Genomic DNA, 14310 nt, shown 5'->3' with positions numbered 1-14310 from the left:
CTTTCGCATTGCAAAAAACTGATGCCAACACCTTCTTGGCCGATTTCTGGTTACGAAGTCGTTTCGGAGCCGAAGAACCAGGTTCACACCACTCTTTAGCTTCTTGTTTCGATTTAGCATCATGGTGATGGACCCAAGTCTCATGCATAGTGATGAATCGACTCACAAAAACAACTTTATCCTTTCGAAAACGCTCTAAATGTGGCTGAGAAAGTCGCATTCGAATGTTCCATTGCTAGCGAATGCGGCACCAGTCAAAAGTTTGCTTACACTGCCCAATGAGGGCTTCTTTTCTCTTTCAGTCACTCGATGATTTTCCAATACAATATCCTTTATTTTTTCTACGATTTCTGGTGTTATTGCTCTCTTGAAAGACCTTTGACCTTTAAATTCAGCAACCCATTTTTCTACTGTATTAATTGATGGCGAAGAGTCCTTAAATACTTTAAACATTGGCTCAAAATTTTTCTTCGCTGCCAAAAAGAAAAGTTCAATCATTGCACGATACTTAATTTTTTCTATTGTAGAAAATACTGTGACACCTCGATTTTAAAGGGTTTTCCAATAAGTGGAGTTATTTTGATATTCAAAGAAAAATGCTATGTTTTAACATAAGTGATCGGATGTTTATTTCATTATAAAGAGAAAGGTATACCGTTAATAGTGAAAAATAACATCATGCAAATGACCACCACGACCACGCTTACAGGACAATATCCTTTTCATGAAATTTTCCATCACCGAATTGCATAGTGGCTGCCCCATGTCCTCGATAGCCTCACGAATTCCATCTTTGAGGTCTTGAATCGACCCTGGGCTGTTGGCGTAGACCTTCTCTTTCAAGGTGTTAAATCACAAGATCTTGGTGACCAATTGTGATCACCTCTTCGAGAGATAACACAGTCTTCCTGTAAAAGATCAATGGTTTCGTTGCTTGTGTGGCACGTAGTGCCGTCTTGTTGAAAAAAACGTTGTCCAGATCAATATAAATGGCTTGTAATCAAAGAATGAATTGCCAGATTGAAATGAAACTTCAAATACATTCATATAAAGAGTACCAACATAACAAAAAAAAAAAGAAATGTGGGCTAGGAGCAACGTCTCTCTTATCGAACCGCAAAACTTATTGAACAACCTATGAGAATTTAGAAATTTCGGGTGCCCATTACGAGCCCCAGCTATGTATTATATTATTGCGAATTTTCAATACATCAAATTACCTTGTACGTATGGCCATTGCTCTTTGAAGGCGAATATTTGAAAAGTTTCAATTAAATGTCTTAGTAAAGTGAGATTTTCTAATCGATTAAATAAACAAATTTTAACCTTAAATTTGCTTGAACAAGATTAGTTAGTTTCCAAATGAAGGAAACCTAGCCCAAATACTCTTAAAGTATGTAGTATTTATTTGTAATTGCTCCAAACACTGTTTCGAAGTTAACAGTCGCATCCGATTGTTGTCCACTGTGGGCAATCGCGGCACCCATCGTGCCGACAATTTTTTCATCGCCAACTTATCATGTAAAATATTAATTGCCATTCCGCTCGACACACCTATGGCCTCTGTTACTCCGCGCGCTTTCGTTCATCGATCAGTGAGAATCATGTCGTGGATCTTTTGAATGATTTCCTCGGTAACCACGTCTGCCGGGCGTCCTGGTGGTTCCTTATCAAAAACGGATATTCCCCATGTTTAAATTTGTTGTGTTCATAGATGGCGAAGCGTCCTCACAGGCAGCATCCAACTTTGTTTCTATCTTCTCACATATTTTCCCATCCAAAACAGAAAGCGAATAAACCTACCGATACTGCTCTTTTTTCATTTCAGCGAAAATCACGAAATACATCTTCCTCGAATAGGTGCCAAATCCAAGCTAACCTATCAATCAGTCTGAAATTTGTTTTTCCGGCGTTTGATAGATACCAGCATATGATGCTAATACCAACTTCCCCAATGGGTTCTTATTGAGCCGCCCTCGTACATTCTATATTTCTATGGTCTGGTACCCAGATCAGGTTAATTTAAAAATATTGCGATACTTCGCATTATAATTTGCAGCATTCTACTATCGTTTTTGATAGTGTTTTACTGACTCTAACGATCTCAGAGCTGCCTGACTATCCGAGAAGATATACTTCCCTCGTAGTTAGGGGTCTCTTCTTCAAGAACAATAAGCCCTCTTATGGCGATAACTTCTGCCTGAAAGACAATACAGTGATTAGGCAAGCGAAAGGCTGCACTGATGCCCAGCCTTTTAGAGTAAACTCCTCCTGTTCATCAAGCTTAGTTCCGTCAGTAAATATACTGACTATATTTAAATACTGACCCGAAGTAAAAGAAATCTATAGCCAGGCATACTTGTGTTACTACTAATAATCTTTAACGCAGAGTTTTGTTGTTGAGATAAATTGTTGATAGATACGTTTATTAAAAAAATCATATGCTGTTATATTTTGAATGACTAAACTTATGACTATTTTTAAACTATATTTATTTAGGTAAAAAGTGGCGTTCACTTACTCCTCAGGACAGGCGGCCTTATGTAGAAGAAGCGGAACGCCTGCGTGTCATACACATGACCGAATATCCCAACTACAAATATCGACCTCGCCGAAAGAAGCAATCGAAAGTGCGCACTGTGCAACCGTCGGCGAAGGAACAAAATAATACAACAAACCAAGTTGCTGCCGCCAACAAATCCAACTCAGTCACACAAAAACCAACCAATTCCCCATCCATGAGCCAGTCATTCAACCAGTTGGCCGACGACAATCAAGCAACACGTTTTCAGGCACAAGGACAGCCCAAAAACTCTTCAAATTCCAGTATTTATGAGCAAGCATTGCGATCCAACTACTCTCCCTCCACTCCCGCCGATTGTTGCAGCAATCCCGACACAATCGAGCACTTGGAATCGATTAATTGCCAGTCTTCAATATCGAATAATGAGACCATAACAACGGGTTCACAGAAATCGAATACGAAGGGGGGTAGTAGTCAGTCGGCGGGTACCAAGTTATCAAAACCAAATCGGAACCAATCGTCAAATGCGCTCAATCTCGATAAAGATGTAGTTAAAGTATCCAGGTATGGCAAAATGGAGTCCAAATCTCAGCATAATCCTTTTGTAGCATATCCTCTGACATCGACTCCCAAAGCCGTTATCACCACCAGGGGCATGTATGTAACGTGCAATAGTCGAGGAATACTGGATCATGGTTATTCCGTAAAAGGCACGTTTTATCCGCCCGTTTCCGCAGCCGACAACCCGTCGATACGCAATAACAACTCAGGTCAATCGTTGACAAATTGCGATGTTGCCACAACATTCACCACCTCATCAGAAAACGCGCTCAGCACTAATTGTGGTCCGAACTATCAATCCATATATTCTCATGATACCAGTATTTCCAGTTCAGGCACACTTCTTCAAACGATTGCCAACACAAGCGATAGCTTTGCAACTCCGCCCAGCTCCTATGCACCCAATGTGCACTTTGATGAATTCACGCGCTACTCCAACGCCGTCGAATCGGATTTCACGCCTGTCGTTTGTGACAATGGGTTGGAACAAGGCAAAACCGATGTTGGCATGAAATTTGCTAAATATCCTGATACAAATCACAACTACGATGACTTCGAAGCATACAACAATCCGTTAGTGGTTTCCGCTACCGGCTCCAATTATTATACCCAGTTGCCTTATACGTTAGCCGCCACAAGCGCATGTACGCCGCCGACAACACTGGCATTTCCCCTGCAACTGACCTTGCCATTACAGCAGCCAACCACTTCCGCTTATACGCATCCACACCACCACCACCATCACCACCACGCTCATCATTCTCATCCGACGCATCACCATCAGCAAATACACAGTCAACAGCTACAAAACGGTTATGCCCCTTACAACCATTTTATAACCACCACAAATACTACAGGCGCCGTTATTCCCACCAGCACATCATTGACGTCCATCATTTCACAGAACAATGCCATCGGCGATATTAACACCCAAATGCAACAGTCGCCTGTTGCACCTTTTACGCGCACCGGCACCGGAAGCTCGGCGACTGTAGGAAATGTCGAACGAATATTTGACACACGTAAGGACGAGGAGATTAGTAATATATTGGCTGGAGTGAGGAAAACCTGTTACAGCAATTGACGAACTAAGAATAGAAAATATACAATACATTTCAAACATTCTGCATGCATATGTGTGTGTATGTGAAGGGGAATTTTGTTATATCTATACAAGCATTTGAATAAAAACTGTTGAATGAAAAACCAAGCCGGTGATGCCATATATAGAGCATGCGCAAAACATGTAACCCTTTTAAACAATTTAAATTTAAAATTTCTTTCGTTAATTGGAAAAGCAAACATTTTCATTACTTTTGAGACATGATTTCCATTCTTTGCATGTGATTGTCTCCACTTGCCTCGCAGTAGTGCATCCTATAAGAACAATCTTCCAAGCTCTTGTCGGTAATTTCTCTCTCTCTCTCATGAGTGGCTTGGACGGTGTTCGCCTTAACGATCTAAGTAGCTTCCGGGCTTCTCCTTCTTCTTGATTGCCGCGATAACCGCTTAAGATATTTTGGTCGAGTTTAATAAAGCGCATCAGCCGTTTATTTCTCATGCTAATCGGATACACAAAGTGAAACGCATCAGCCGTTTATTTCTCATGCTAATGGATACACAAAGTGGAGCCAAGTCCTCCACCTGATCTTTCCAACACAGAGGAGGCCTTCCTCTGATACCGCACCGAATAATTTCAGAGCCGGAGCCTTTGTTTCCATTCGGATGACATGCCCCAGCCAACGAAGCCGCTGGACCTTTATTCGCTGCGCTATATCTATGTCGTAAAGCTCACACAGCTCATTGTGCCATCCCCTACGATACTGACCGTCGCCAAAAATCAGCAAAAGTCCAAAAATCTTGCGCATAATCTTTCTCTCAAACACTCCAAGGCAGGCCTCATTGGACATTGCCATCGTCGTGCCGATACGTGAGTGGACTATAGGTTTCTGGACTATAGGTATAATATTGATCTTCAACTCCGCTCCACGAAAAAAAAAACGAATGGCCAAGAAGGATAAAATCTGTTTTACCTTACTGAGTGCGCAAAAGATGTATGATGAGCTGTATGCTGTATGCTGTTATTCTGCTGGAATCAATATCGGTAATCATGACTCTGTAGTGCGAGGCGGAAAAATTGCAAGCTTCAAAATAGCAAACAATTAAAAAAAATTACTTATATTTGGACTGCCCGATATACTTAGGGACAAATTTTGGGGCAGTGTTCAGAGTGAGTGAAATTATAATAAATGAAATAAATTATAATAAAAGTAATCACTTTAATAAAAAAGGGGAAATTCGGATGACCCCAGTCACTCAAAAAAAAATTAAACAACAATCAAATATAGGGTTTTCCAATAAGAGGTGTTATTTTGATATTCACGAAAATCTGCCTGAACGAACGAAGTCTAACGACTGCGCGTTTGAAAGTGACATGAAGTGAATGGACCTTCATCCCCAAAAATAGAAATAAGTTTAGCGATGCTCTCCTTTCTTGATAATCGATATCAAAAATCCTAATACAAATATCATTGCACCAGTTAACTGCAATATTTACAAATATAAATCGCGATGAAATGACAAAACGGTCTGGATGGAACAAAATAAAGGGTTTTCCAATAACAGGTGTTATTTAAATATATAAAAGGCTATCGAGAGATGATTAACGATTTTTTATGACCGGAATTGGATGGTATTGATCTGGACAACGTTTATTTTCAACAATACGCCACTTCGTGCCACACAAGCCACGAAACCATTGATATTTTACAGGAAAAGTTTCCGAACCGTGTTATCTCTCGAAGAGGTGATCACAATTGGCCACCGAGATCTTGTGATTTAACACCTTGTGACTTTTTTTTTGGGGCCACGTGAACAAGATGGCCTCCGCCAACAACCCAGGGTCGATTCCAGACCTCAAAGATGGAATTCGTGAGGCTATCGAGGACATAGGGCAGCCACTTTGCAATACGGTTATGGAAAATTTCATGAAAAGGATATTGTCCTGTAAGCGTGGTCGTGGTGGTCATTTGCCTGATGTTATTTTCCACTATTAACGGCATACCTTCCTCTTCATAATGAAATAAACATCCGATCATTTATATTAAAAAATAGCATTTTTCTTTGAATATCAAAATAACACCTCTTATTGGAAGATCCTTTATATGTATGTATGTAGTTGAATACTCTAAAAAATAATTCGTATGCAAGCACGCCAGTTCACGGCCATTAGCTATCGAAGTAGTAAGATTATGACGGTGTACGAATTCCCGGCCAGTGCAAATCTTGGTTTCCATATACATACATACACATATACCATTTGCATGTATTAGAATTACTTAATATTACAATGTCAATATGTTTGTTTTATACTTACATAACTTTCGTACAACGTTTGGTAGATTAGCTATACATAAAGGGTTTAAATAGCTTTAGAATTAATCTGAGCACTTATTTAATGAATCGTTTGTATGTATGTATAACAAATGTTTTTTTTTTATTTTATAACTAAGTGAACTTTTGTATGTTCTGTAGTTGATTTTATGAAGATTAATAAATAAGTTCGGTAAAGAAAATACCAATTTTATTGAGAAGAAAATCATGCGTTTCTCTTGTACTGAAAGTTACCCGCTAGTCACTACGCGCAAGTGAAATTCCGAAATACGCAATGCATTCACACCCATATTTGCTAACTTAATTAAAAATAACTACATTTTGTCAAAAAAAAAAAAAAAAAAAATAACGGGAATAATGAACAAGCGCGCGTTACACATATGTCATCATGTTTTTTGCTGGAATATTGGCAAATATCCAAGAAAGAATTTGTCCTAAATTTTGTGTTTTGAACGAGATTTCGTTTAAAATGTTGCAGAAAGCCTCTGGGGAGTGTGCTTTATCAAAACCACGGGTCTACGAGTGGTTTAAGGCTTTCGCACAGGGCCGAGAAGTCGTGGAAGATTTGCCCCGATCTGGTCGCCCATCAACGTCAACGTCTTCAACGGATGAAAACGTCGACAAAGTCAAAGAAATGGAAAACCATCATTTAAGTTTGAGGCAGGTAGCTCGTGACCTTAGCGTGTCTCACGAATCAATTCGCAACATTTTACACCCAGCAATTGGGCATGAGACGAGTGGCTGCTCGACTCGTTCCAAGAGAGTTGAATTTCTTTCAAAAAATTCATCGGAAGAAGGTGGCTGAAGACATGCTTGAGCAAGTGAATTCGGACCCAACGTTTATCCAGGTTTATTGAAGAGACGTGGGTATACCAGTCAACAGGCGGCTGAATGGCGCTATCCACATGAGCCGAGACCCAAGAAACCACGTCAACGTCGGTCAAAAGTGAACACGTTTTCTTTGATTTTCATGGTTTTGTGCACTCTGAATTCATTTCAAATGGTTATACGGTAAATAAGGAATATTAATTGGAAGTTATGCGACGTTTGAGAGACAATGTGCGTAGGAAACGGCCCAATTTGTGGAAAGAAAACTCATGGATCGTCTCACAAGGCTCATATTGTGAAAACTTTTTTGACCAAAGCCTCGACAAATATCATCGAGCAACCGACATATTCATCGGATTTTGTTCCCTGTGACTTTTTCCTTTTCCGAAGACATAAATAGCCACTCCGCGGACGCCGCTTTGAGTCGATAGAGGCCATTAAGGAGAATTCGCTGAAGAAGCTGAAGAAGATCTCTTCAAACGCGCTTAAAAGGTATTCTGATGACTGGACTAATCGTTGGCATATTTGTATTGTTTCGAATGGATTCTTTTTTGAAAGCAACAAAATAGATTTTGATGATTAAACATTTTTTTTGCGTTTTATTGAACAGTTCCCGGTACTTTTTGACAGAATGTAAATAATGAATAGTCACACATAAAAGGGTATGCCTTAAGGTAAATACGTAAGTATCCATCGCGGAGTAGTGCTGCGTGATTTCGGTCGTTTTTTGAAAAACAAGGAAATGATTCTCTAAATATGTAACTAATAGAGTTGTTTCCACAACATGCATGTAAAGGTAGAATCTGCTCTACATAACGCCACTGGACGCCCTTCCACGACGTAGTTTTTTGTTTTTGTGGCGGTGTTCTCCTGTTCTCTAGAACCTTTCCCTAAATCCGAACCTTTCCTTGCTTCCGCATTGCTTCGAGTTAAAAGTCTATGACGGCGTCTTAAGAAGAACACATTAATTTACTCACCCTGCGTTCGGGGTCGCTTATTTTGAAAAAAAAAAACTTATTCTTAATGCGCTTCAGCATAAGTTTCCATTTCACTGCTCTTTTTTCGAATAATATCCTCAACGAAATTTGCTACGGCATTCCATTTTTCTTCATCTATCATCATTTTCTCGATTATTTCTTCAGGTGTACATACAGCTCGTTACAGAGCTGTTCTCTCTGTGCGCCACCTCTCACACTTGAAGCAGGTGTGTTCCGCATCATCGTATTCAGTATCTCCATAAATACAATTTGGTAGGTTCACCTTTCCCATTCACCAGAAATACTTGCGAAAGGACCCGTGTCTGGTCAAAAACTGTTTGAGGTAATAGTTAACCTGAACTTGCTTTTTTTCTACCCACTTTTTTAAATCGAGTCCATCTATCATCTCGATGCCCATCTACCGTACTGTTTAGAGTTCCATCTTGTTTGCCAAAGTATGAGTGTTGTGGAAAAGTTCTAAAGTAGCGCAACATGCTTCTCTCCACATACAGGCAAACATAATTCCTCAAGAGATGCTGCTGAACCAACTTTGAGTCTGTTTGGTAGAACAAAACGTAATCAGTTACTCAAACCAAGAGAAGGGTGGAATTTAAGACGATCTTAAAAACTAAATCCTAGCGTGTAGGTAACATAGATGGGCACACTGTATTTGTAGATTTATTGCATTTCAAATATCAGTTGTTGGGTTGGTTTGTTGAAGAATTGATTCATCCAGAACCCAACTAGCGCTTCCGCACCACTTTTTTGCAACATCTCTGTTACCAACTGGTTTAAGGGTTATTTACAGCATGACTATATCCAGCTTGTGCGGTTTAAGAACCTCATTAGGCTGTTGACGTCTAAGCCAGACAGTTGTTGGAGGCTCTGGAACAGTGGTTTGCTCAGAGTTGACATTCTCTCCACAGAGGAAATGGAAAATTGGTTACTTTTTACAACTGTGACAGTGTGTCTTGTGAGGGATGCCCATTTTGGCTACTTGCTCCGCGACATACCAGAAGCCAGTTATGATTGTCGTAAGTCTTCAGGCGTCCGTCGTTTCATGTTTGTCAGTATTGACGTTTGTTTGTGGTGGTACGTGGGCCATAATCTTCTGCTAACTTTGCATGTTGTCTTGTCTCTCCATCTACAATACGCGATTCGAAGGGATTCTAAAGAAATTTTATTATTGATTGCACCCAGTGGTGTGTATACCGATTCTGCAAGAATGTTACCTTTGGCAGATCCCCCTCTTGCCAGTTCATCTGCTTTTTCGTTACCTTCAATCTTCCGATATCCCGGAAACCAAGTTAAGGTGACGTTATGGTTTTCACTCAAGGTGGTAAGGCGCAGAAATAGCCTTTGTTCCTCCCGTTTTGCTATCCAAAAGAATAGCAATATTGCCCTTAAAAGAGAAATCTGCGATTAATAACCTACAAGCTTCCCCAATTGCTAATACTCCCGCTTGGAAGACAGTGCAGGCATTAAGAAGACGTACAGATTTTTCAATTCTAATAAAATACTGATAACACTGTGTAACAGAAACTAAACATACTTTTATGGAGACCTAGCACAGCTTGTAGGTATAGAAAAACTAAAAAAAATGGTATAGGAGAAATTTCCAATACACCCCCAAAATCTAATTTTATGCCCAAAAAACCGTTTTTCAGTTGGTTTGATGTGAACAATCACTCCTAACTTCGCCAATTTCTATACGATTTCTAATTTTTTTATAAATTAAAGGTTTCTATTTTGAGAAAAAATATTTTTACTGCAATTTTTTTAGTAATCGGGAAAAAACTATTTTTAGTGCAATTTCTTCCAGGAAACCGTAAACATATTTTTACAGCATTCTGGCAATACAAACTAAATTGCAATAACAGTAAAAAATTATATTTACTGCATTTTTATTGCTACTGTGAAGCGCCCGTCTATGGAACGTAAAAAGTTAGAGCAATACCCGTAGCAGAGCGGTATCAACTTACGGGGTATGGCTATTAAATAACGAGACTTTAAAAAATTTTCTGTTGATTTTACAATTATTATTTATCATTTCCTTCAATATATGTACTTAGGCTTGCCATAAATTCTGTGACAGGTTCCACAAAGCATTTTTTTTTTTTGTGGGGACAACTAGCAAGTAGAGCACTCAGACACAATTAAGTCCATTGTACTGCATTCGGCTTCCCTTTTAATTTTCTTTAAATCTACTCAGCCTCCGAAGAAATCTGATCTTAACACATCAGTGCCAAAGACCTCAAGCCTGATTCCAGTGAAGGCGGAACAGACGCACAGAAAGTGGTAAGCCGTCTCATCTTCTTTTCCACAAGCTGGGTAGAGTACATGTCTTAGATGCCTTTTCCATGTGCTTCGCCCACAGAAAGTGGCCCGTCATCAGTTCAACCAACTGTCTGCAGTCCCTTCTGCTTAATGACTGATGAATGGATGATTTGCGACTGTTGGCCGGACATGACAGCCTGCCAAGCTCGTTTGTGGGTTGTAGTAACCTATTTACTAACCGTGGCTTTGATGTCTCGTTACCCACGACACCCACGTGTCCCGGGGCCCATATTAGCGTCAGGCTATTATGTCTACCGACATAATTTAGCCTGGATTTACAGGACTCGACTACCCCTGATGTGGTTAGGGGGATGTCTAAGGCCATGAGCGCAGCTTGGCTGTCGCTGTAGACACATATGGATCTACCTCGCCATCTGTTTTCCACAATAAAGTTCATCGCTTCTTGAACAGCATACACCTCCGCTTGAAACACATATGCATGCATTTCAAGAGCAAAGTGCAGTTTTGTCCCGCTCCCAATGCCGGGCAGGGGCCGCACCAGTTCCCATTGTGTTTCATCCTGCAGATGGCTTTGACGGCCTCTCCTTGGATGAAAGCATCCAGTGGGGGTAGACCAACCAGAACATCTAATGCCGGGCCTGAAGTAGTCGGAAAAGATTCACTGTTGAAGATGTTTTTAATAAGCAAAACGACAAAGTCAAAGCTAAAACTTCTAAAGACGCAAAATATGTTAATTCAAAGCTTCAGCGTGGCCACCATCCAGCCTCCGTTATGGTTTGGTGGGCAGTGTCTTGTAAATGCGTTCTTCTCCTTCTTCTTAATTGTCTAATTGTCGTTTCTTTCTCGTACCAGCCGATGGCTGTTGGACACACCAAGTGAATCGAAGTCCATCTCCAACTGATCTTTCCAACGCCGAGGAGGTCTTCTCCTTCCTCTGCTACCACCTGCTGGTACCGCATCGAATACTTTCAGACCCGGAGCGTTGGTATTCATTCGGACAACAACACCCAGCTAACTGCCGCTGGATCTCTATTCGCTGCGCTATGACTACGTCGTCGTAATGCTCATACAGCTCATAGTTCCCTCGCCTACAATATTCGCCGTTGGCAACGTGCAACGTCAAATCTTGCGATTGTAAAGCAATTGAGCAGTACTCTCTTCAATGAAGAGCGTTGAATCTTCCAGGAAGATTTTGCTCCAGCCCATAAGGCAAAAACCACCCAGCAGTGGCTAAAAAATAAATTTTCCCGGGTTGATAGCCGCAGAAGATTAGCTCTGGAAGTCCACATTGGAGTACAGTTTGTGGTCAAAATTGTGGGGCATGACATGCCGAAGGCCTCACAGAAATTTGAAGAGTCTCAAATAATCTAGGGTTCGAGCTGCGACGTCAATATCCATGGAAACCGTACGTGCTGCACTAGCTGAAAGGCCTAATCGTGTGAAGGTTTGTGTAAAAGCAAATGGTGACTATTTCGAATGAAATTTTAAAGTTTGTTTTTAATATTTCCATGATTAAATAAAACTAACTTCATTGAAAAAAGTATTATAATTTCATATCTAGAACGGACTTAACTTCTGACAGAACTTATGGCAGGACTAAGTAGATATACTAATTTGCTTAGAATGAGGAGAAGGATCGTTATAGGCATGTACCGCATGTCCGGACAATAGCTCGAGCAGAAATCAATATATAATATTACATTTCCATTTGTCGAAGATCTACTTTTGACCCCGTTAGTTTAATATCGAATCAAATAAAATTAGATTCTTTTGTTTCTGCTAAAATTGTACAGGGTTGTATTTTTCAGTTCTTCTTTTGTGACGCCTAATCATTCTTTGCAAGGTCTAGCATTCTGAGCTTATCAAAACTTGCAAGAAAATGTAACCGTTATAGGGCATCATGGCAAAAAAATCGTAAAAATTTTAACAATTTAAGAAAAGTCTTCCGAAGCATTTGTTGGAAAGTCTAGACCATAAGCTATCATGAGAGATAAATATAACCTTCATAGACTCTAAATCAAGAAAATTATAGGGTGTTAGGAAAAACAGTACCTAAAATTACAAAATCCTTCCTGCCTCTGAAACGAAGCATTTCACTCTTTCGCTCCCATACGCTCTTTTTTGTTCCAATCGCCATCCACTATCTTCTCACGTACACGATCCGAAGAAAAGCAGTACATCCTGTTTTTCTGTCTTCTCTTGAACCTCACCCGGCTCCATATAATTACTTTTTTAGTTGAAATGAAATTTGAATTGGTCGAGCCACCAAGAGATTTGGCTCAGGCTGAAATGCCCATTTTATTTAGAGCTCTGGAAAGGGGGTAGACGGAAAGAATAGAGACTGAGACAGAGGTATGTAGTTAGTCCTGTGAGAATTTTTCAGATTCGTTGGTAAATCTGTAAATATTCTCCGGTTTTAGAGAACGAATATTACTCATTCTCTCGACATTGGAACCCAAAACTCGTAGTCTTGCTCTAGCAAAGGCAGGACACTCATAGAGAAAGTGCTCAGTGCTATCCGCCTCCTCCAAGCAAGACAGTCACATTGGGTCCTCAATGATTCCAATGGTGGTCATATGTTGACCCCATGGGTTGTGTCCTGTAATAATACCGACCGTCAAGCGAACGTCTTTCCTGCCAAGTTTTTGTAGAAAGTTTACAAGTTTTCTATTCGAACTTGTCACAAATCACTTTGCAGTTCTGCGGCGTTCTAGACCGGACCATCGCTCTTTATGTAAATTGCATATATAATCCCGAATCCACTTCTTTATTCCTGTGGAACTGATTCCGATTATTGGTTCTGGCCCTTGTGGGAGAAGCGCTGATCTACGGTTGGCCAATTCATCGGCAAGTTCGTTTACCTTGAGACCCTATTTCATTCTTGGACCCATTAGTAAGGAAAATATCCAGCAAACCTGAATGCATTCTGGATTGCTCCGACATCAATTTTCCAGGTAGTCTTTACGTGCCAAACACAGTGGATACTACTCAGATAGCAACTTTTATAGTTAATTAGCACTAATTTCAAAAATCGAGTATCTTGATTTCGGAGACTAACTTCGGAAAGGGAGAGAATTAATTTGTACTTACGACTCAATCTCTTAAAAAATTGGTTTATTCCAATACCCAGCCGAGTGCTGTACGGTGGTATTTAAGTTTAATTAACCTACCTACCTAAGTTTAATTATAGACTCTTATTAAATCTTTTAATCTTTAATTAAAAAGGTGTTATATTATAACATTTTATCAAACTATTATTTTAATATATATTTCAGTAAATATTTATATGTAAAAATAATTAATCAATTGAGCCGTTTTCTATTAAAGTGGAGTAAGTACATTTTATTTTATTTGGAGATATGTATTTAAAATTTTGAACTTGAATATTTAAAAAATATGGATATAAGTCATGACATTAGTTTCATATCTTTTAAGCATTAAAATTTAAACTTTTTTGTCATCAACTAATTATTTAAACATTTTTGTTATTTACTAAGTTTTTGGAGAAAGTGACTTTCAAGCCTCAAAACGCCTCAATTAAAACACTTTTTAGTAGCAATGAAAGGACAGAAAATCCACAAATAAACGGGATGCGGACAGCATCCACATGAAATGTCACCGACACAACAGATTGTCAGGATCTACCAAATACATACAATTTTTGGCGCGTGCGCAAAATTAATTTTTTTATTCGTGCACTGCACAAGTCATCAATTCGGTTTGGACCCT

At 39.7% G+C, this 14310-nt stretch overlaps 1 protein-coding gene across 1 annotated transcript in view; it reads left to right on the top strand.

The window, feature by feature from the left end:
• Positions 1 to 6235, top strand: part of LOC128867988 (putative transcription factor SOX-15) — a 42009-nt gene extending 35774 nt beyond the window's left edge. Inside the window, exon 3 of the mRNA XM_054109655.1 lies at positions 2500 to 6235. Coding sequence (XP_053965630.1) covers positions 2500 to 4169 — 1670 coding nt within the window. The 3' untranslated portion in view covers positions 4170 to 6235. The remainder of the gene's footprint in view (positions 1 to 2499) is intronic.
• The last annotated feature ends 8075 nt before the right edge of the window (positions 6236 to 14310 follow it).

The sequence above is a fragment of the Anastrepha ludens genome, chromosome 6, assembly GCF_028408465.1.
Source record: "Anastrepha ludens isolate Willacy chromosome 6, idAnaLude1.1, whole genome shotgun sequence".
NCBI classification, from domain to species: Eukaryota; Metazoa; Arthropoda; class Insecta; order Diptera; family Tephritidae; genus Anastrepha; species Anastrepha ludens.
This window is presented reverse-complemented; position numbering and strand designations above follow the sequence as displayed.